Here is a 22007-nt window from a genome sequence, read left to right as displayed (position 1 = left end):
CAGACAACCCCTAGAATGAGGATAGAGAACCCCACTAAAGCTACAGCCAAGGTCCATTTGCTCCTCGCCCAAATAAAGCCAACAGAAGAACAAAGAGCATAGCCCCTTGTAGAGCTCCATTGCCCCTTGCTTTTAGCCATCATTAGTGGTCATAGTTTAAAGACTCCAGCTTTAATTAACTTGCTACAAAAACTAGACTCTGAATAATGTTTTTTACGTTGGCTTCCTCTAAAGTTCTCTGGCCATTTCTTACGTGGACAGCTGGAGTGCGGTGGTCACCTCTCTGGTCTTCAAGACAATTCCAGATGCTTCAAAGGTGATGTCAATCTCAGCCTATGGAATACAATGGCAGGTAAACAATATGGCAGTAAACCAGGACACAGGCAGCAAAGGACTAGATTACAAATAGATGACTCACTCTTTGGTTCCTTCGGAAAGGATTCCCAAGTTGACACAAAACAGTACCTTCAAAGATGCAGGATCCGACCTATGAAAGAACAATACACTTATATTAGCTCACACATCTGATATAGCGGTACATTATATTGTCCTCCTGCCACTTACTGGTCGCACGGAGGAGAAGAGAAGTTCATCTGGAAAAGTGACATTCAGCATGGCTTCATGGGCATCATCAGCTGAAGAGGTGGCAGTAGGGGCATTGGTCACAACTATTCGAAGGTGCAACCTCTTCACATGTAGGTCATAATAGAGAATCTGAGTCCCATTCACTCTGTGGGAATGTATAGCGAGAGTTATAGGGAAAAGTATGGAGTAATAGGAGGAGATAAAAGGGAGGTTATATGGAGTAATAGGAGCCGATATAAAGGAGATTATATGGAGTAATAGGAGGAGATATAGGGGGAGGTTATATGGAGTAATAGGAGGAGATATAGGGGAGGTTATATGGAGTAATAGGAGGCGATATAGGGGGAGGTTATATGGAGCAATAGGGGGAGATATAGGGGAGGTTATATGGAGTAATGGGAGGAGATATTGGGGAGGTTACTAGTATATGGAGCATTAAATAGTTTATCAGAGAACACTATATAGAATTGACATATTACATTACACTTGACTATTACTTCTCTGACCTTGGAAATGGCTCGTAGTTGTCCCTCAGGTACTCATACTGCATCTGTAAGTTGCTCCTGCACACATTATCTGCTCCGCACTCCTTCTGAAATTGGATCTACAAAACAATAGTGTACCGTTTACTGCTGTTAAGAGCTCTTTTATTACAAAGTGTGTGTTGTGTAATGTATGTATGAATTGGGATTTGCTTTTGTTGTTTGTGGACTCTGGACAGAAAACACCTTGTATGTGGCCATAGACTACAAGCCCTGGCAAATATTATGAAATCGGCACACTTAGAGGATACTTACTAGAGATGAGCGAACGTGTTCGTCCGAACTTGATATCCGTGCGGATATTAGGGTGTTCGGGATGTTCGTTATTCGTAACGAACACCATGCGGTGTTCGGGTTACTTTCACTTCCTTCCCTAACGTTAGCGCGCTTTTCTGGCCAATTGAAAGACAGGGAAGGCATTACAACTTCCCCCTGCGTCGTTCAAGCCCTATATCACCCCCCTGCAGTGAGTGGCTGGGGAGATCAGGTGTTCGCCTAATATAAAAGTCGGCCCCTCCCGCGGCTCGCCTCAGATGCCTGGTGAGTTAGCTGAGGGACAGTGCTGTTTATACCGGAGCTGCTGTAGGGAAAGAATTGGTAGTTAGTGTAGGCTTCAAGACCCCCCAAAGGTCCTTATTAGGGCCACTGATAGCTGTGTGTTGGCTGCTGTTAGCTGTGCTGCATATTTTTTTTCTTCTCAAAATCGCCTCTGCAGAGCATTGCACCCTCCATTGATACTACAGGGAAAGAATTGTGTAGGCAGGGCCACAACACAGTTATTATTCATTGAATATACGCAGTGCTGCCTTTTGCTTGTAAAACAAGTGAAAAAAATTCTATTTGACCTGCCTCTGTCCGTCCTAAGGGCGGTGGACACGTGTCGGCTGCGTGTGCAACGTTTAAAAATCAGACGCACCCAGCTACGGTTTACTGCTGGCTTCGCCATTTGCTTTCCTTAATTGGGAAAAAAAATACCTGCTCTGCCAGAGTTAATAACTCTGCTACCCTCAAGTTCTGTGCCACATTAGCAGGGCCACAGCACAGTTATTAAACTTCTCATGTTCATTGAATATACGCAGTGCTGCCTTTTGGTGGAAAAAAACTGAAAATAATTCTATTTGTCCTGCCTCTGTCCGTCCTAAGGGCGGTGGACACGTGTCGGCTGCGTGTGCAACGTTTAAAAATCAGACGCACCCAGCTACGGTTTACTGCTGGCTTCGCCATTTGCTTTCCTTAATTGGGAAAAAAATACCTGCTCTGCCAGAGTTATAATAACTCTGCTACCCTCACGTTCTGTGACACATTAGCAGGGCCACAGCACAGTTATTAAACTTAGATTATTCATTCACTAGAGGCAGTGGGGCCTTTCGTTTTCAAAAAAGGGAAAAAATTATATTTGGCCTGCAGTCTTGCGCCAATTCATTTCCTGGCTGTGAAATCAAATCACTGGTAATACAGCATGCTGAGGGGTAGGGGTAGGCCTAGAGGACGTGGACGCGGCCGAGGACGCGGAGGGCCAAGTCAGGGTGTGGGCACAGGCCGAGCTCCTGATCCAGGTGTGTCGCAGCCGACTGCTGCGCGATTAGGAGAGAGGCACGTTTCTGGCGTCCCCACATTCATCGCCCAATTAATGGGTCCACGCGGGAGACGGTTATTAGAAAATGAGCAGTGTGAGCAGGTCCTGTCCTGGATGGCAGAAAGTGCTTCGAGCAACCTATCGTCAACACGCAGTTCTGCGCCGTCCACTGCTGCAAATCCGAATCCTCTGTCTGCTGCTCCTCCTTCCTCCCAGCCTCCTCACTCCACTACAATGACACCTGCTCAGGAGCGGGAACACTCCCAGGAACTGTTCTCGGGCCCCTGCTTAGATTGGGCAGCAGCGGTTCCTCTCCCACCAGAGGATTTTATCGTCACTGATGCCCAACCATTCGAAAGTTCCCGGGGTCCGGGGGAAGAGGCTGGGGACTTCCGCCAACTGTCTCAACAACTTTCTGTGGGTGAGGAGGACGATGACGATCAGACACAGTTGTCTTGCAGTGAGGTAGTAGTAAGGGCAGTAAGTCCGAGGGAGCAGCACACAGAGGATTCGGAGGAAGAGCAGCAGGACGATGAGGTGACTGACCCCACCTGGTGTGCAACGCTTACTCAGGAGGACAGGTCTTCAGAGGGGGAGTCAAGGGCATCAGCAGGGCAGGTTGCAAGAGGCAGTGCGGTGGCCAGGGGTAGAGGCAGGGCCAGACCGAATAATCCACCAACGGTTTCCCAAAGCGCCCCCTCGCGCCATGCCACCCTGCAGAGGCCGAGGTGCTCTAAGGTCTGGCAGTTTTTCACAGAGACGCCTGACGACCGACGAACAGTGGTGTGCAACCTTTGTCGCGCAAAGCTCAGCCGGGGAGCCAACACCAACAGCCTCACCACCACCACCATGCGCAGACATATGATGGCCAAGCACCCCACAAGGTGGGACGAAGGCCGTTCAGCGCCTCCGGTTTGCACCCCTGCCTCTCCCCCTGTGCCCCAACCTGCCACTGAGATGCAACCCCCCTCTCAGGACACAGGCACTACCGCCTCATGGCCTGCACCCACACCCTCATCTCCGTTGTCCTCGGCCCCATCCAGCAGTGTAGTTCAGTGCACCGTCCAGCCGTCGCTTGCGCAACTGTTGGAGCGCAAGCGCAAGTACGCCGCCACGCACCCGCACGCTCAAACGTTAACCGTCCGCATAGCAAAATTCATCAGCCTTGAGATGCTGCCGTATAGGGTTGTGGAAACTGAGTCCTTCAAAAGTATCATGGAGGCGGCGGCCCCGCGCTACTCAGTTCCCAGTCGCCACTACTTTTCCCGATGTGCCGTCCCAGCCCTGCACGACCACGTCTCCCGCAACATTGTACGCGCCCTCACCAACGCGGTTACTGCCACGGTCCACTTAACAACGGACACGTGGACAAGCACAGGCGGGCAGGGCCACTACATCTCCCTGACGGCACATTGGGTGAATTTAGTGGAGGCTGGGACAGAGTCAGAGCCTGGGACCGCTCACGTCCTACCCACCCCCAGAATTGCGGGCCCCAGCTCGGTGGTGGTATCTGCGGAGGTGTATGCTTCCTCCACTAAAGCACCCTCCTCCTCCTTCTCCTCCTCTGTCTCGCAATCAAGATGTGTTAGCAGCAGCATGTCGCCAGCAGTCAGTGTCGCGCGGCGTGGCAGCACAGCGGTAGGCAAGCGTCAGCAGGCCGTGCTGAAACTACTCAGCTTAGGCGATAAGAGGCACACGGCCCACGAACTGCTGCAGGGTCTGACACAGCAGACCGACCGCTGGCTTGCGCCGCTGAGCCTCCAACCGGGCATGGTCGTGTGTGACAACGGCCGTAACCTGGTGGCGGCTCTGCAGCTCGGCAGCCTCACGCACGTGCCATGCCTGGCCCACGTCTTTAATTTGGTGGTTCAGCGCTTTCTGAAAAGCTACCCACGCTTGTCAGACCTGCTCGTAAAGGCGCGCCGGCTCTGCGCACATTTCCGCAAGTCCCACACGGACGCTGCCACCCTGCGCACCCTGCAACATCACTTTAAGCTGCCAGTGCACCGACTGCTGTGCGACGTGCCCACACGGTGGAACTCTACGCTCCACATGTTGGCCAGGCTCTATGAACAGCGTAGAGCTATAGTCGAATACCAACTCCAACATGGGCGGCGCAGTGGGAGTCAGCCTCCTCAATTCCTTTCAGAAGAGTGGGCCTGGTTGGCAGACATCTGCCATGTCCTTGGTAATTTTGAGGAGTCTACCCAGGTGGTGAGCGGCGATGCTACAATCATTAGCGTCACCATTCCTCTGCTATGCATCTTGAGAAATTCCCTGCAAACCATAAAGGCAGCTGCTTTGCGCTCGGAAACGGGGGCGGTGGAAGACAGTATGCCGCTGGATAGTCAGGGCACCCTCCTGTCTATTTCTCAGCGCGTACAGGAGGAGGAGGAGGAGCATGAGGAGGATGAGGAGGAGGGGGAAGAGACAGCTTGGCCCGCTGCTGACGGTACACCGGCTGATTGCCTGTCATCCTTTCAGCGTGTATGGCCTGAGGAGGAGGAGGAGGAGGATCCTGAAAGTGATCTTCCTAGTGAAGACAGCCATGTGTTGCGTACAGGTACCCTGGCACACATGGCTGACTTCATGTTAGGATGCCTTTCTCGTGACCCTCGCGTTGCACGCATTCTGGCCACAACGGATTACTGGGTGTACACACTGCTCGACCCACGCTATAAGGAGAACCTGCCCACTCTCATTCCTGAAGAGGAAAGGGGTTCGAGAGTGTTGCTATACCACAGGACCCTTGCGGACAAGCTGATGGTAAAATTCCCAACCGACAGCGCTAGTGGCAGAAGGCGCAGTTCCGAGGGCCAGGTAGCAGGGGAGGTGCGGAGATCGAGCAGCATGTACATCCCAGGCAGTGCAACAGTCTTTAAGGGCCTGGCCAGCTTTATGGCTCCCCAGCAAGACTGTGTCACCGCTCCCCAGTCAAGGCTGAGTCGGCGGGAGCACTGTAAAAGGATGGTGAGGGAGTACGTAGCCGATCGCACGACCATCCTCGGTGACGCCTCTGCCCCCTACAACTACTGGGTGTCGAAGCTGGACACGTGGCCTGAACTAGCGCTGTATGCCCTGGAGGTGCTTGCTTGTCCTGCGGCTAGCGTCTTGTCGGAGAGGGTGTTTAGTGCGGCTGGGGGAATCATCACAGATAAGCGTAGCCGCTTGTCAACCGACAGTGCCGACAGGCTAACACTCATCAAGATGAACAAAGGCTGGATTTCCCCAGACTTCTCTTCTCCACCAGCGGACAGCAGCGATACGTAAGCAATACGTAGGCTGCACCCGCGGATGGAAGCTACGTTCTCTCTCACCATCCAAAACGGGGACATTTCTGCTTCATCAATCTGTGTCTAATATTCCTCCTCCTCCTCCTGCTCCTCCTCCTGAAACCTCACGTAATCACGCTGAACGGGCAATTTTTCTTAGGGCCACAAGGCTCACTCAAATAATTTTTCTGAACAATTTTTATAAGTTTCAATGCGCTTAAAAGCATTGGAACTTTAACTTGAACCAATTTTTCGTTACACTGGGCTGCCTCCAGGCCTAGTTACCACTTAAGCCACATTAACCAAAGCGATTCACCTGCCATCTTGGTTGGGCATGGCCAATTTTTACTGAGGTACATTAGTACTGTTGGTACACCAATTTTTGGGGGCCCTCACCTACAGTGTAATCATAGCAATTTGTATGTTCTTCGCCTGCACTCATGGTACAGAAAGGTGTGTGGGGTTGGCCTACACTTTAGCTACATAAATGTAACTTGGGCCTTGGCTATACTAAGGCTACTGAAATGGAACTAAGACTGCGCTCCCACTATACTGCTGCTTCAGAATTGTTACTGGGGCCTGTCTTGAGTGCTACTATTGCTGACATGGAACGAAGACTGCGCTCCCGCTATACTGCTGCTTCGGAATTGTTACTGGGGCCTGTTTTGAGTGCTACTATTGCTGACATGGAACGAAGACTGCGCTCCCGCTATACTGCTGCTTCGGAATTGTTACTGGGGCCTGTCTTGAGTGCTACTATTGCTGACATGGAACGAAGACTGCGCTCCTCCTATAATGCTGCTACTGATATGTTAGTGGGGCCTGTCCTAATGCTACGGCTGAAATGTTACGAATTCTGGGCTCTGCCTATACCGCTGCTAATGGTATGTCTCTGGGGTGTGGAAACAGAGGCTTCCCAAAGACATGATGGCGGCGAGGCCATTTCCCACCAACGCGGTTACTGTTAAGGTGCATATAACCACGGACACGTGGAGAGGACACGTAGTGCCTCAAAAACATCCCCCTCCTCCTCCAACAGGGAAAACATTCTTGGCAAATGCCTTTGCATTGGTTCGTCTGGTGGCAGTCCAAGAATTTCACCTTTACCGACACAACAAGAGAGCCCCCACACCATCCCCCCGCCACGGCCCACTTAATCCTGGCCGCATTCCGAAAACCAACAAAATACAACTGCGCTACTAGGTCCGCAGTCACCACCACATTACCACCAACGCGGTTACTGTTAAGGTACATATTACCAGTCTGACTGGGGCATGCAGACACCTTGACAGAATGAATAGTGTGTGGCACATAGGTTCCCCATTGCTATGCCCACGTGTGCAGCTCCTGATGGCGGTGGCACAGGATTCTATTTCTCATTGCTTCTGTACAGCATTGTGGGCTATCGCCCCGCCCCTTTTAAAGAGGGTCGCTGCCTAGCCGTGCCAACCCTCTGCAGTGTGTGCCTGCGGTCCCTCGTCATGGCAGACGCACTTCTAAATAGACATGAGGGTGGTGTGGCATGAGGGCAGCTGAAAGCTGCGCAGGGACACTTTGGTGTGCGCTGTGGGGGGGAAGGGGGGCGGCTGGTCAGCATGTAACCCAGGAGAAGTGGCAGCGGAGTGTCATCCAGGCAGTGATTGTGCTTTGTTGTAGCTAGTGTGGTGCTTAGCAAAGGTATGCCATGCTAATGAGGGCTTTTCAGAAGTAAAAGTTGTTGGGAGGGGGGGGGGGGCCCACTCTTGCCGGTATTGTGGCTTAATAGTGGGACCTGTGAACTTGAGATGCAGCCCACCATGTAGCCCCTCGCCTGCCCTATCCGTTTCTGTGTCATTCCCATCACTTTCTTGAATTGCCCAGATTTTCACACATGAAAACCTTAGCGAGCATCGGCGAAATACAAAAATGCTCTGGTCGCCCATTGACTTCAATGGGGTTCGTTATTCGAAACGAACCCTCGAACATCGCGGGAAGTTCGTTTCGAATAACGAACACCCGAACATTTTGGTGTTCGCTCATCTCTAATACTTACTTAACTTTTTTTTACTTTGTAGAAAATACATAAAATTTCAGATATGACACAAACTACAGCCACAATACAGTAGATAGTACAGTTTTATATTATCAGTTGGGTGTCTTAGTATTACACAGTGAGGAGTGAGTGCAATGTGAGGAGAAGCTGTATGCAGCATGGGAACAGCTTCTCCACAAACAGCACCCGCGGCCAGGAAAGAATGTTAGCCACACATCGAAGAAAAGGTAAAGAGTACTAAGAGAAATCCTAGGGGTAGTTAATGGCTTCACCCAAAAAGATGTACATGTACAGCCTCCCAGTGTAGAGTTAGTTTGGAGCAGAATCAGGAGTTCATCCCACTTCATACATGCCAGGTGCTGGCTGTCTTTGGCAGCTGACAGCCACCTGCAACAGCAGCGATCAGCAGTCACGCTGATCTTGGCTGTTAACCTTTTAAACGCCGTTATCAGTTCTGAAAGTAGCATTTAAAAAACCCAATCAGCATTAGGAAGTCCCAAAAGGTCCCCTCACAATGAGATTGTGAGGTGCCGTTTAGTTGTTATGGCAGCCCAGGGCCTTCTGAAGGTCCCCAAAGCTGACATGTATTTCTGCCCATGGGCTTGTGGCCTGTCCAAATCAAAATACCTGTGTTTGAAAACAAAATTAAAATTGTGGGAAAACGCTGAGATCGAAATCACAGCCCTAAATTAGTGGAATTGCATTTTTTTCTATTTTACTCCACTTAGAAATTTTTAAAAAATTTTTCAGTACATTATATGGTATACTAAATAGTAACATTAAGAAATACAAGTCGTCCCATAAAAGACAAGACGTCAGACAGGTAGGATGATAGAAAAATAAGAGTTATGATTTTTTATAAGTAGGGAGAAGAAACCAAAAACAAAAGGGCCATGTCCCTAATGGGTTAATGTAAACTTATAATATCTACTGTGCCGTGCCTCTAATAGTATGTCAGGCTACAAGCGCAGTGAAGTACCGCCTGTACTCAGTTGCTCTATTCATCTATGTAGCGGATTTTCCTTAGCAACAGTGTTCAGCTGCATAGATGTTAAGTATAGGGACAGCAATTCAAGAGAGTTTTTCTACTTATTGACAGAAGACAACCCCTCCCATAGGGTAGCCACTGTTGTGATGACTGATAGCTGTACCGGAGAAAGACGAAGTCAGCTGTGGTGGCCACTACAAGAAAACGGAGTAGTAGATGTGGCCATTGCCCAAGTTTATATAGCGAGAACCACTGTTTCTTAGCGGCCTTTTTCTGTGACTCACCACCTATTTGACATCTATATGCCCAAACAAAGCTTTGAGTTTGTGTACTACCCCCTTAATAGTGTTGTATATTCCTCTCCTATCACTAATAATGTCACACCACACAGCCGATGGCCGATAGTCCTTGCACTATAGGATTTTTCCATAGCATGCTGCTTCCCTTACCTCCAGTGTTTGCTCCATGTTCTGATCTTGGTTCAGGACAGGAAAGTTGTCCAGGTTAACAATCCTCCTGGGATTTCTTTGCTCACGCTCCAGAATATTATACTTCAGTGAAACGTGTATTGGGTGGAGCTTGTCTCGGATACTTTCCTGGGAAATAAAAGGAATTAAATTACGGTAAAATACAGACCTGGACAGTGGTAAACTGGAGGAGACATGGGAAGGAAAATTAATAGCAGGATGCATGGTATGTGTCAAGGCCAGTGGCGTACCTTCACAGACCATACAAGTAAGTGTTCTGGGTCCCATGCTAAGAAGGGGGCCTGGCACTGAACCGCTCTCCTGACTGTCATTGAGTTGACATTTTGCTTACCTCCATCCATCACTAGGGGGAGCTCTCTGCAGACAGATTTAAAGAACTCCCAATGAGTTCAATGGGAACTGTATAAAATCACAAGCAGCTAACTCCCCCTAATAGTGGTTGTAGGTAGTCATAATTTTATTACGTAAATGGGTTGTCAACACTTTTACTATTGCTGATGATGTATCCTCAGGATAGGTCATCAACAGTTGATCGGTAGGAATCTGCCGCTCAGGATCCCCGTAGATCAGCTGATCCCTGGGCCTGCTGTCAATGTGGGCAGTGCTAGAAGCAGATAGCGCTGTCCATTTTGCAGCAGCCCGGGTTGGTAGTGGCAGGCACAGCTCCCATTGAATTCAATTGGAGCTGTGCTTGTAGTACCAAACCTAGCTGCTGCAATGCTGACAGCACTATATGTTTCCAGTCGTGTCTGCACTGACAGCAGGCCCGACGATCAGCTGATTGGTGGGATCCTGAGCAGTGGTCTACTGCCGATCAACTATTGATGACCTATCCAAACATGTTCTTTAACTCTATGTATGCCCCTAGCAAAGGCTATTCTGTTCATCCTATTCCCATCTCCAACTTATCAACATATATGCAGGTATTTCACCAACCATTGATGTATTAAGGTTTCTATGGTCGCTCTTATGTTTCCATTCACTCATTTTGCAGTTCAATGGCTAAGATACAACCATATTTAGTTAAGGTGAATGTTCCTTCTCATCCACTTCTCCCACAAACAAAATCTGAGAGTGCATCTACTACATAGCATATCCATCACATTAACATAACATGATGCCAGACCAAGCCCATAGACTATGCGTATATGGATATACCCTGGTGCACACAGAGTATAAGGCTATATTAGTTCCTTACTAGTAACAGAAGCTTTAGGTTTTGGCATTGGGTATCTGGCATTGGGAAAAATCCTTTGTAAACACTTCCGGCTGCCCCTAGAAATCTCACTCGAGAAGGACGTCTATCAAAGTCGGCTTCCACTGTGTACTGGAGAGCTACAATGGAGAATAGGTAAATGTTATGTTATTTACGTACAGCTCTTGCATAGACATAGTGTTAAAAAGAAAGTCAGCTACTTTGAGCCCTATAAGTTCAGCTTATGGGCTTTAAGTAGCTGACCCACTGAGTCCAGGTATGTAAGTTTTATACTTACCTTCCCTGCCATTCCCCCTCTGTCATTTCTCAAACTTGCTGCTGCAATGTATTCTGCGGTCTACATAAGCATGCTCAATGTGCTCCTATCATTCTATACATGTACCATGAAGTCCACTGGAAGCATTCAGTAGTGGGTTTGACAGCGAAAGAATGGCAAGGAAGGTAAGTCTAAAACTTATATCCCCGGACTCAGTGGGTCAGCTACTTTGATCCCATAAGCTTAACTAATAGGGCTCAAAGTAGCTGACAGATCACCTTTAAATGATAAAATTCTGTCTACCTGCAGCCACCCATAGAGGGAGCTGAGGAGCTTACTGTATACTGATTAGACATAGAACTCTATAATAACACAGTATGCAGTTTGCCCCCCCTAGTGGTGGCTGCAGGCAGACAGAATTTTATAATTTAATTATATGTCATCCCTGGAAATTTGGAGCTCAGCATTGAAAAAAAAAGCTACAACCTCAATAAAGACATAATAGGAAATAAATCAGCACAAAATATTAACCCCTTCCTGATGTGCACCGTACAGCGCACTTCGGATGTCATTGTACAAAGTAGGCTTGGGAGCCAAATCTGCTCCATACATGCCCACAACATTCACAATCAGAGATAACTCAGATCACAACTGTTAACCATTTAAATGCCCCAATTAGGATTGGAATACCCGAAAAGGCTCCCCATGATGAAATTTCCAGGTGCGATTGGGGTATAATAGCAGCCATGAATGATTGCCTATTGAGACGTTCCTGTGGCATGTCTCAAGATGCCAGTCAGAATACAGTATACTGCAATATTAATGTACTGCTGTATACTGTAAAAAATAAATTTCAAGCTCAACTAATAAAAAAGTAAGTCTAAAAGATTTTTTAGCGATGACAAAAAATGAAAAAAAATTAAAAGTTGAAAAACATTATTTCCCAGTTGTTGCTTGAAAAAAAAATGAAAAAATGGGTATTGATGAATACATAAAAATCCAATTTATTAAAACATCACATTAAAATTCCTGCACAGTAAATGCCATCAGAAAAAATGTTTACATGGGCCGATCATGCGTGCAGAAACTGAACCATGAACGAGAAGCTAATTAATTCTCATTCGTAGTTCAGTCCGGGCATTTACACTGAACGATAAGTGTTCAGATTCCCGCTGGATGCAGGAATCTCAATGATTTATTGGCCTGTGTAAAAGGGCCTTTTAACCCTTTCCAATCCAATTTTTAATTCTGGGTTTCCCAGGGGTTTTTCTCTCTCTGCCATTATACAATGGCGCCATCTGCTGGCTAGAGCCAGTACTAAGGTATGGGACATGCTGGAGAGGCCCCCCGACAACAGAGCGGCCAGTAATATACAGTAAGAATACCCTGTTGGACGTCTTCCGACATTGGAGCTGTATAGCCTTCAATCAGAATGTCTTTAGACATCAGACAGTGGAGAGGGTTAATGTTACTAGTTTGTTGGCCAAATCCCGAGCACAGAGGAACGCTCACATAAATGACAGCGAAATACTTACTAATGTTCTGCTTATTACTGGCGTCACCTGTACTTAGCATGTACGAGAAGCAGAGACGAATATCCATACTGTAACACAAGACAGGGAAGAACGGGGTCAGTACTGCAGAGGACACAATAAACTACATTATGGGCTCAAAAGTGATGGAACGGGGAGTCCGGGAAGGAATGTTTTATATTGAGCGGGCACCACGTTTGAGCACTGTGTCTCCGTACTGGCAGTTTGACTCTTCCCGCATGAGCAGCTCCAGTAGAGATGAATGGGAGATGCGCGTGCAGAAGAAGTCAAGCTTCCGGTGCACAAGACTTCATGGGGGCATAGTTTATGGGGCTCAAAGATGATGTAAGTGACCCTTTAAACCTCATCGTGTGGTAGTAATAATAATACTATATAGCGCCAACATATTCCGCAGCGCTTACAAAACAAGGGAGAACAGATACGAAAACCAAAAGTATAAAAACCACGGTTACATGTAGTAATCAGTTGATGGAAACAGTAGGGGTGGGGGGCTCCAACGAGCTTACATACTACAAATAATGGGGGGATACAGAAGGTAAAGGGGCTGGAGATGTGCACGGTATGGCGAGGTTGAGAGTGTGGGATGCTATACACATAGACAATGATCAGACTTAAGCCGTGTGGTGGCTGAATCGATATGACTGCAGGTGCCGCTTGATTACGGCTAGCAGGGGTTGCAGTCAGTAGGTCAGGGAGCATGTTATCAGGCGGGGTACAGAGGGGTTTGTTTAGGGAATTCGGTATGCCTCCCTGAAGAGGTGCATTTTTAGAGCACGCCTGAAGTTCTGCGAGTCCTGGATTGCTCGGGTAGCCTTTGGTAGTGCGTTCCAGAGGACTGGTGCTGCTCTGGAGAAGTCTTGGAGGCGGGAGAGAGAGGTTCGAATTAAAGGGGCAGTTTATCTGATTTCATTAGTGGAACGGAGGGCGCGGTCTGGGTGATGGATTGAGATGAGGGGGGCAATGTGGGCAGCACTGCGCTACGGAGAGCTTTATGGATGAAGGTAGTGGGTTTGAATTGAATTCTGTATTTAACGGGCAGCCAGTGCAGCGACCGCCACAGGGCAGAGGCGTCCGAGTAGCGGCTGGACAGGAAGATGAGCCTGGCTGCCGCAGTCAAGATGAATTGGAGGGTGTAGAGTCTGGCACGGGGGAGGCCGATCAGCAGCGAGTTGCAATAATTGAGCCGAGAGTGGATGAGGGCAACAGTGAGCGTTTTTAGGGTGTCCATGGTGAGAAAGGGGCGGTACTACAATAACCCAGCACACCTGTTGTCTTGGGGACAAATTTGACTTTGATCTTTATTTCTCTCCCTATATTCAGGGCTCTTCCACACTTGCGTTTTTCTTGCACGTTTTTTTCACGCGATATCGCCGCTTTTTTTTTTAAACACAAATATCAATGGGGTTTTCTAATGCTAAGAACACATCGCACAGAAATCGCAAGTTTGTGCTCTCTCATGTCACCTGCACCTCGAAAACATCTCTAGAATCCGACCTTTTCTGACTGTGGAAACAGCAAAGACCCTGATCCATTCTCATCTTGACAACTGTAACTCATTGCTGATGGATCTTCTCCTCACTAAACTTTCCCCTTCCGATGCCTCCACCTTGTGCCAGTCATTGTACTGGTTTTCCGCCCCCTATAGGATACAATTTTAACTTGTCACGCTCATCCACAAAGCTTTCCACAGTGCTGACCGTCCTATATCTCTTCCCTAATCTCTGTTTACCACCCTCCCTGTGCTCTCTGCTCTGATAATGACCTTAGACTCATACCTAATTTAGACACAACGATTATCGTTCAAAAGACATCTTTTGAGCCATAATCGCTGAGTGCATTTACATAACAAGATGATCGCTCAAAATTCGCTCAAACGGCAGTTTGAGTGACAGTTTTTAGCGTTCACTTTGCATAAGTGTAGAAATGAAGTCTCACACTGTGTGCAGAAGAGAAGCGGGACCACTATCTTTAGCATACAGCTGTTGTCTTCTCGGATCGCTTAGCTGGTATACAGCTGAGCGCTCCGAGCGGGGTATGCAGAACACAGGCAACCCCGCAGTGATTTTCGGGGAAGCGTATTAAATATAAGCCCTTCCCAGAAAATCATCCATAGCATGTGTAAAACATTTAAAAAAATATATACTCACCTCTACGCCTCTGCCAGGGCTCAGCCACGTGTAGCCACGTCTTCTCCCTGGACTGTTCTGAAGCTCTTTCATAAGGCGGGGATTTAAAATTGAATTCAATGAATGGCTGAGCACAGCCTTTGATTGGCTGAGCGCTCAGCCAGTCAGCCAGCAAGTCAGATACAGCTCTTTCAGCTGATGAAAGCACTTCAGAGCAGTGCAGGGAGAAGACACGGCTACATGTGGCTGAGCCCTGACAGTGGCGGAGAGGTGAGTATATATATATTTTTTACACCAGCTAGGGATGATTTTCAGGGAAGGGCTTATATCTAAAGCACTTCCCTGAAAATCACTGTGGGGGTGCCATTATCCTATACTCCTGCTGTGTTCATGGAGCGCAGAGCTGGTATACAGCTGAGCGCTCCAAACGGGTATGCAGAAGACAGCTGGAGCGCTCTTTTCTTCATACTCTGGCTGTGTTCTCCGAGCGGGATACCAGCTGAAACAATAGCATTGTTGAAAGGACTGATATTTCCCAATATCCACAGCTTTACACGTGCCCTAAAAAACTCATCTCTTTATAGGAGCCTACCCTATTCTCTACTCTAACTCTTCTCCATTTACCCTCCTTCTACATTTTCCCTTAGCCCATTATATCCCCCACACCTCTTACATCCTAACACACCTCATATCTGCACATTTACAGATACCAGCTGGTGAGCGGCTCATACTACCCTACTCATAAAAAAGGCCAGACCATTCTATAAAACAAGCACTGCTACTTCTTGTATTACTCCTATTTCCTGATAGACTGTAAGCTCCTGTGAGCAGCGCCCTCACCGCTATTGTTCACATTGCCTATTGGTTCTATATTGGTTGTAATATTGTATTTTGTCTATTCTTGTCCTCTCTGATTTGTAAACTGCTGCAGAATATGCTGGCACCATATAAATATTAGTAGTAAAAAGAGGTTTCACATATTCAACATCTCTGCTTGCTGTCAGTGAATGGAGATGTTTTATACAAACCTGTTACAGACGTGATACTTCTCACATCCGACTTTGCTAACTGTATCCAGCCTATGCAATCCTCTATGAGCTAAACACAGGAGCAGCACAAATGTCTCTCCTGTCCTGATAAATTAGCTACAATGTATCAGTGGAGGTAAAATATATCAGTCTGTAGTCGAGGCTGTTTAGCTCAAAGAGGATTGTCCAGACTGGATACAGCTATCACAAACCCTCAGCTATGAGAAGTATTAGGCCTGTCAATGTAAAGGAGAGATTTTCATTCACTGACAGCAAACAGATATTGAAAATGAAAAGGAATTGAAATGCTAAGTCCAGTATGTTGGAAAGTTACAAAACTTTTCAGGATATAGTACACCATACAGTTTAAGGCAACTCTCACCAGGAAGACGTAGTACATTTACTGGGGTCCACGGTTGTGGGGGTGACAGAGAACTCCCTTCTGATATTGATTACAGGTCGAGATCTACCAGAAAACAAAAAGAAAAGAGGGTGAAGTTAAATGATAGAATATAGAGGCTATCACTCTCAATGTATTACCCCAGCACGGCCAAATGACTGGACCAATCTGCAACAAATTTGGCACATAGGTAAATCAGGTGCTTCAGTAGCTTTTAGACTGGGGTTCTATTCTATAGGACCTCCTGTTCTCAACATATTTGCAAAAAAATCGGAATGCAAATATTAAAGGGGTTATCTGGTTACGGGACAACCCCGCTTCAATAGGACCCTCTGTATTTACATAATAAACGGAGATTTACTTACCCCTCTGTGGATCTAGTACTGCAGCCCCGCTGTGGTCCCGGTGATTGTTGTGACAGATGATATCACAGGAAATGAGAAGACTACTAAACCAACGACAGGCAGCAGTGTCACCGCTCGTTCTTCTGGCATCAGCGTTCATATCCTGAGCGCCATACCAGGAGTTCAGGAACGTGATGCTGCAGCCTCTCATTGGCTGCAGCGGTCACCTGATTTTGCTGTGACATCATCTGTCATGACAGTCACCGAGGCCACAGCTGGGCTACAGCGCTGAATCCTGACGGACAACCCCTTTTATTAAAATCTCTTCAGGCTGCCACTGGTGAGACGTGTAATTTCTGTTATATAAAATCTAGCCATTTTTATTTGCTTGCCGTGAATGGAATGTATTTTATTATGTTTACTATGTTTGTTTCATATCATTAGCAAACAAAGTTTTTAACCACACGCAAACAATAAACAGTTACATGAAATAGAAACATACAAAGCCGGGTAATTCTGCTAGTCTCTTATATTACACTCCTGGTCTCTTATATCACACTCCTAGTCTCTTATATTACACTCCTGGTCTCTTATATTACACTCCTGGTCTCTTATATTACACTCCTGGTCTCTTATATTACACTCCTGGTCTCTTATATTACACTCCTGGTCTCTTATAGCACACTCCTAGTCTCTTATAGCACACTCCTAGTCTCTTATAGCACACTCCTAGTCTCTTATAGCACACTCCTAGTCTCTTATAGCACACTCCTAGTCTCTTATAGCACACTCCTAGTCTCTTATAGCACACTCCTAGTCACTTATAGCACACTCCTAGTCACTTATATCACACTCCTGGTCTCTTATAGCACACTCCTGGTCTCTTATAGCACACTCCTGGTCTCTTATAGCACACTCCTGGTCTCTTATAGCACACTCCTAGTCTCTTATAGCACACTGCTAGTCTCTTATAGCACACTCCTAGTCTCTTATAGCACACTCCTAGTCTCTTATAGCACACTCCTAGTCTCTTATAGCACACTCCTAGTCTCTTATAGCACACTCCTAGTCACTTATAGCACACTCCTAGTCACTTATAGCACACTCCTGGTCTCTTATATCACACTCCTAGTCTCTTATAGCACACTCCTGGTCTCTTATAGCACACTCCTAGTCTCTTATAGCACACTGCTAGTCTCTTATAGCACACTGCTAGTCTCTTATATCACACTCCTAGTCTCTTATAGCACACTCCTAGTCTCTTATATCACACTCCTGGTCTCTTATATCACACTCCTGGTCTCTTATATCACACTCCTAGTCTCTTATAGCACACTCCTGGTCTCTTATAGCACACTCCTAGTCTCTTATATCACACTCCTAGTCTCTTATATCACACTCCTAGTCTCCTATATCACACTCCTAGTCTCCTATATCACACTCCTAGTCTCCTATATCACACTCCTAGTCTCCTATATCACACTCCTGGTCTCTTATATCACACTCCTGGTCTCTTATAGCACACTCCTAGTCTCTTATAGCACACTCCTAGTCTCTTATAGCACACTGCTAGTCTCTTATAGCACACTGCTAGTCTCTTATAGCACACTCCTAGTCTCTTATAGCACACTCCTAGTCTCTTATAGCACACTCCTAGTCTCTTATAGCACACTCCTAGTCTCTTATAGCACACTCCTAGTCACTTATATCACACTCCTAGTCTCTTATAGCACACTCCTGGTCTCTTATAGCACACTCCTAGTCTCTTATATCACACTCCTAGTCTCTTATAGCACACTCCTAGTCTCTTATAGCACACTCCTAGTCTCTTATATCACACTCCTAGTCTCTTATATCACACTCCTAGTCTCCTATATCACACTCCTAGTCTCCTATATCACACTCCTAGTCTCCTATATCACACTCCTAGTCTCCTATATCACACTCCTAGTCTCCTATATCACACTCCTAGTCTCCTATATCACACTCCTAGTCTCTTATAGCACACTCCTAGTCTCTTATAGCACACTCCTAGTCTCCTATATCACACTCCTAGTCTCTTATAGCACACTCCTAGTCTCTTATAGCACACTCCTAGTCTCTTATAGCACACTCCTAGTCTCTTATAGCACACTCCTAGTCTCTTATAGCACACTCCTAGTCTCCTATATCACACTCCTAGTCTCTTATACAACACTCCTAGTCTCTTATAGCACACTTCTAGACTCTTATACCACACTCCTAGTCTCTTATAGCACACTCCTAGTCTCTTATAGCACACTCCTAGTCTCCTATATCACACTCCTAGTCTCTTATACAACACTCTTAGTCTCTTATAGCACACTCCTAGTCTCTTATAGCACACTTCTAGACTCTTATACCACACTCCTAGTCTCTTATACCACACTCCTAGTCTCTTATATCACACTCCTAGTCTAATATATCACAGTCCTGGTCTCTTATATTACACTCTTAGTCTCCTTAGCACACTCCTAGTCTCTTATATCACACTCCTAGTCTCTTTTATCACACTCCTAGTCTCTTTTATCACACTCCTAGTCTCTTTTATCACACTCCTAGTCTCTTTTATCACACTCCTAGTCTCTTATATCACACTCCTAGTCTCTTATATCACACTCCTGGTCTAATATATCACAGTCCTGGTCTCTTATATTACACTCTTGGTCTCCTATAGCACTCTCCTAGTCTCTTATATCACACTCCTAGTCTCTTATATCACACTCCTAGTCTAATATATCACAGTCCTGGTCTACGTTATTATAATCCTATTTTATTGTATCACAGTCCTAATGAACCCAGGCTTTGGTAACATGTTTCCTATGCACACATAGTCCCAAGAGACAGAGGTAATACCTAAGCAGAGCCATACGATCAGATAAACTGCCCACCAGCAGATCAGGGTAGGAATTTCCATCAACATCCATCCCCCCATTTAGTGAATATCCAAACATTTGTATCCCGCCAATCTGAGATCCATCGATTATCTACAAGGACACAAAAGACATTCACATTATATTTGTAACAATTTTTTTACATTATAGGGGGTTTCCAACATGTGCAAGTGGCTTCAGACTACACAGGGTTTGTAGTCTGTTACCGTGGAGACACATATATTTACATAGAGGCTATAAATACAAAACAAAAGAAGATTTTTCATTAACACTGTATGCAAAATTGCTTTATTTTTCATGTTAGATCTATTAGAGTATATTAAAATGATCGGTTGTGAAGAAGGACCTTTACTTTTAACATTTTAATCATGGCGTGACAGTACCTACAGTCAATGACTGATAAGGGCCATAGAACAGGCACTTACCTGGCTGGGTTTGGACTGTAGACCAGTAGACTTGCTGAGGTAGATGTACAATTTGCCCATTGCTTCAAAAGGAGCCCCCACGGCCAGGTCTGCGCAGAGTAGAATCTGCATTATACAATATTCACTCTACAATAGGTTATAATCTACACCGATTGGCCACTTTATTAGAGTCCCCGGTCCTTTCACAATTGCTGCTTCCCTGTATGGAAATTCTCCCTGTGACCCCCGGAGAGCAGCATAAAATCACGGGACAGGATTTCTGTGGATCATTTTTAGTGTAAATCCACATTAGATGGAAAAATTCAGCGATCTGAGTGACTTCTGAAGAAGCCTCACCATTGGTGCAAGACTAGCCGGGGGCAGGATTTCATACACTACCAACCACGTGGAGTTTTGACATGCAGAAGTATGGAGAGTACAATGAGAATGATGTGATCGAGGAAAAATATCCAGGGAAGAGGGATACTACAGATGGGAACAACTCGTCACTGAAAGGGGTCGGATGAGGATGTCAAGAATCATTCTGACGTACAGGCGCTGCACAGTCAAGAAATCTGATCTGCACCAACTGCAAGGAAGCTTCTGTCCGCAGGCGCCGATATTCCTGCAGAACGATTTCATTACCTAGTGGAATCTATGCCACAATAAATTGCTGTGGTTCTTAATCCAAAGTAAGTCTAACGTGCGTCTAAATGGGGGTCTCTAATATAGTGGCCATTCAGTGTATATTGCAGATGCTACTCACCTGTGAATCCATCCTGGTTAATATCACCAATGTTCGCCACAGCAAAACCAAAACCAGAGTATAACGGACCGTACAACACTAAAGATGGCTTATCAATGAAACTCCCAACTTCATTGGTATAAATATAAACTGCTCCGCCAATTTCCTTCCTCTGGTCAAAATAATAGGGAGCGCCAACTGCTATGTCCTGCCACCTGGGGATAAATTAAAGTAATGAGGTCTTAATGAGGATTAGACAAATCAGAAATCATAGGCACTACTATGTCTATGGTTGACTTCTACAACTACGGGTGTCATGCTTCCTGTTATACTATCAATTCACAATCAGTGTTCCCTTGACCTGTATAAAGGGTCGGACATTGATTTGCAGGAATGCTGCCATCCAATAGGTGGTGCTGTAGAGACATTGTTCCATCTTCCTTATTTGCATATATTACCCAGAGGAGCATGCATGGCCTTATAAGTCTCCTCACACCTTCTAGGTGCTCTCCTTACCCCTCCCGACTCACGTCATAGGCCTCTCACTAGCCAAGCCAGAATCCTACTGCACACTGATGAGGGGGCAAACACTCCGAAATGGCTGTCTGTGTATGGATTCTGGCTTGGTTTTCAATTCCCAATCATCGATACAAAGACTGGTATAATGGGTCGGACATTGATTTGCAGGAATGCTGCCAACCAATAGGTGGCGCTGCAGAGGTATTGTTCCATCTTCCTTATTTTCTATCATACTAATTAGCCTTTTAACACTTACCCATCATTGTTAAAGTCAGCCAGGGCAATGATGTTGCCAAAGTAGGAGCCGACCTGGTCTCCACTCAGCACCTGTTTTAGCTTCAAGGTTTTGTCCTCTTTTTGCATCAGGTATATAGCACCCTTATGGTTCCAGCGAGGAGCCCCCGAGACAACGGTGATATTACCTTTCTGTAGTAAGTCCTTGCCAATCTGTACAGAGTAACCTGCAGAAGGGAGAGTACAGTTATGGTATCTGACTCAGGTAGCCTTTAAATACAGAATTTATGAAGCCTTGGACATGTAAATTGATTAGGAAGCGGCATCATCTCAAGTGACATCTTGCGAATGTCCACACCTGTATAGGTTGTGAGATTCCTTATCTTGTGAGGTTGAACACTGGCCAGCGCTCATGGCAAGGTGATGTAAATTACATGAGTTAGAACAAGGCGTGATGGCAGGTGCCAGGCGGATGGGACATTACATTTCGGACGTTGTGCGGGCATTTAACATTCCTCAATCCACAGTGTCACATTTGTCATAATATGTCGTAGAAGGTGTTACCACCCACAGTGGACAATGCAGTGGCCGCCCATGGGTGCTTAAATCCATGGCCACCCATGGGTGCTTAATGATTACAGACAGTGACATCTGGCTAAAATTGTCCATGCAAACAGACAAGCGACACCGGCAGAAATCACATCCACATTTAATGCAGGAGACCCCACACACATATCCCGCAGGCCAGTGCAGCGTTCTTCTGCTTCCACTAGATATGAGAGCAGAA

At 46.4% G+C, this 22007-nt stretch overlaps 1 protein-coding gene across 1 annotated transcript in view; it reads right to left on the bottom strand.

The window, feature by feature from the left end:
* Nucleotides 1-22007, bottom strand: part of ITGA3 (integrin subunit alpha 3) — a 69433-nt gene that overhangs the window by 9437 nt on the left and 37989 nt on the right. Inside the window, exons 6-17 of the mRNA XM_066587334.1 lie at nucleotides 21243-21447; nucleotides 20489-20682; nucleotides 19744-19832; nucleotides 19281-19411; nucleotides 16045-16128; nucleotides 12491-12558; nucleotides 10682-10818; nucleotides 9445-9591; nucleotides 1092-1189; nucleotides 565-730; nucleotides 419-487; nucleotides 254-333 (exon numbers count right to left, since the gene is read on the bottom strand). Of these exons, the coding sequence (XP_066443431.1) occupies nucleotides 254-333; nucleotides 419-487; nucleotides 565-730; nucleotides 1092-1189; nucleotides 9445-9591; nucleotides 10682-10818; nucleotides 12491-12558; nucleotides 16045-16128; nucleotides 19281-19411; nucleotides 19744-19832; nucleotides 20489-20682; nucleotides 21243-21447 (1468 nt within the window). The remainder of the gene's footprint in view (nucleotides 1-253; nucleotides 334-418; nucleotides 488-564; nucleotides 731-1091; nucleotides 1190-9444; nucleotides 9592-10681; nucleotides 10819-12490; nucleotides 12559-16044; nucleotides 16129-19280; nucleotides 19412-19743; nucleotides 19833-20488; nucleotides 20683-21242; nucleotides 21448-22007) is intronic.

The sequence above is a fragment of the Eleutherodactylus coqui genome, chromosome 13 (assembly GCF_035609145.1).
Source record: "Eleutherodactylus coqui strain aEleCoq1 chromosome 13, aEleCoq1.hap1, whole genome shotgun sequence".
In the NCBI taxonomy this organism is placed as follows: Eukaryota; Metazoa; Chordata; class Amphibia; order Anura; family Eleutherodactylidae; genus Eleutherodactylus; species Eleutherodactylus coqui.
Note: the sequence above shows the minus strand (reverse complement) of the source record. Positions and strands in the feature narration are given on the sequence as shown.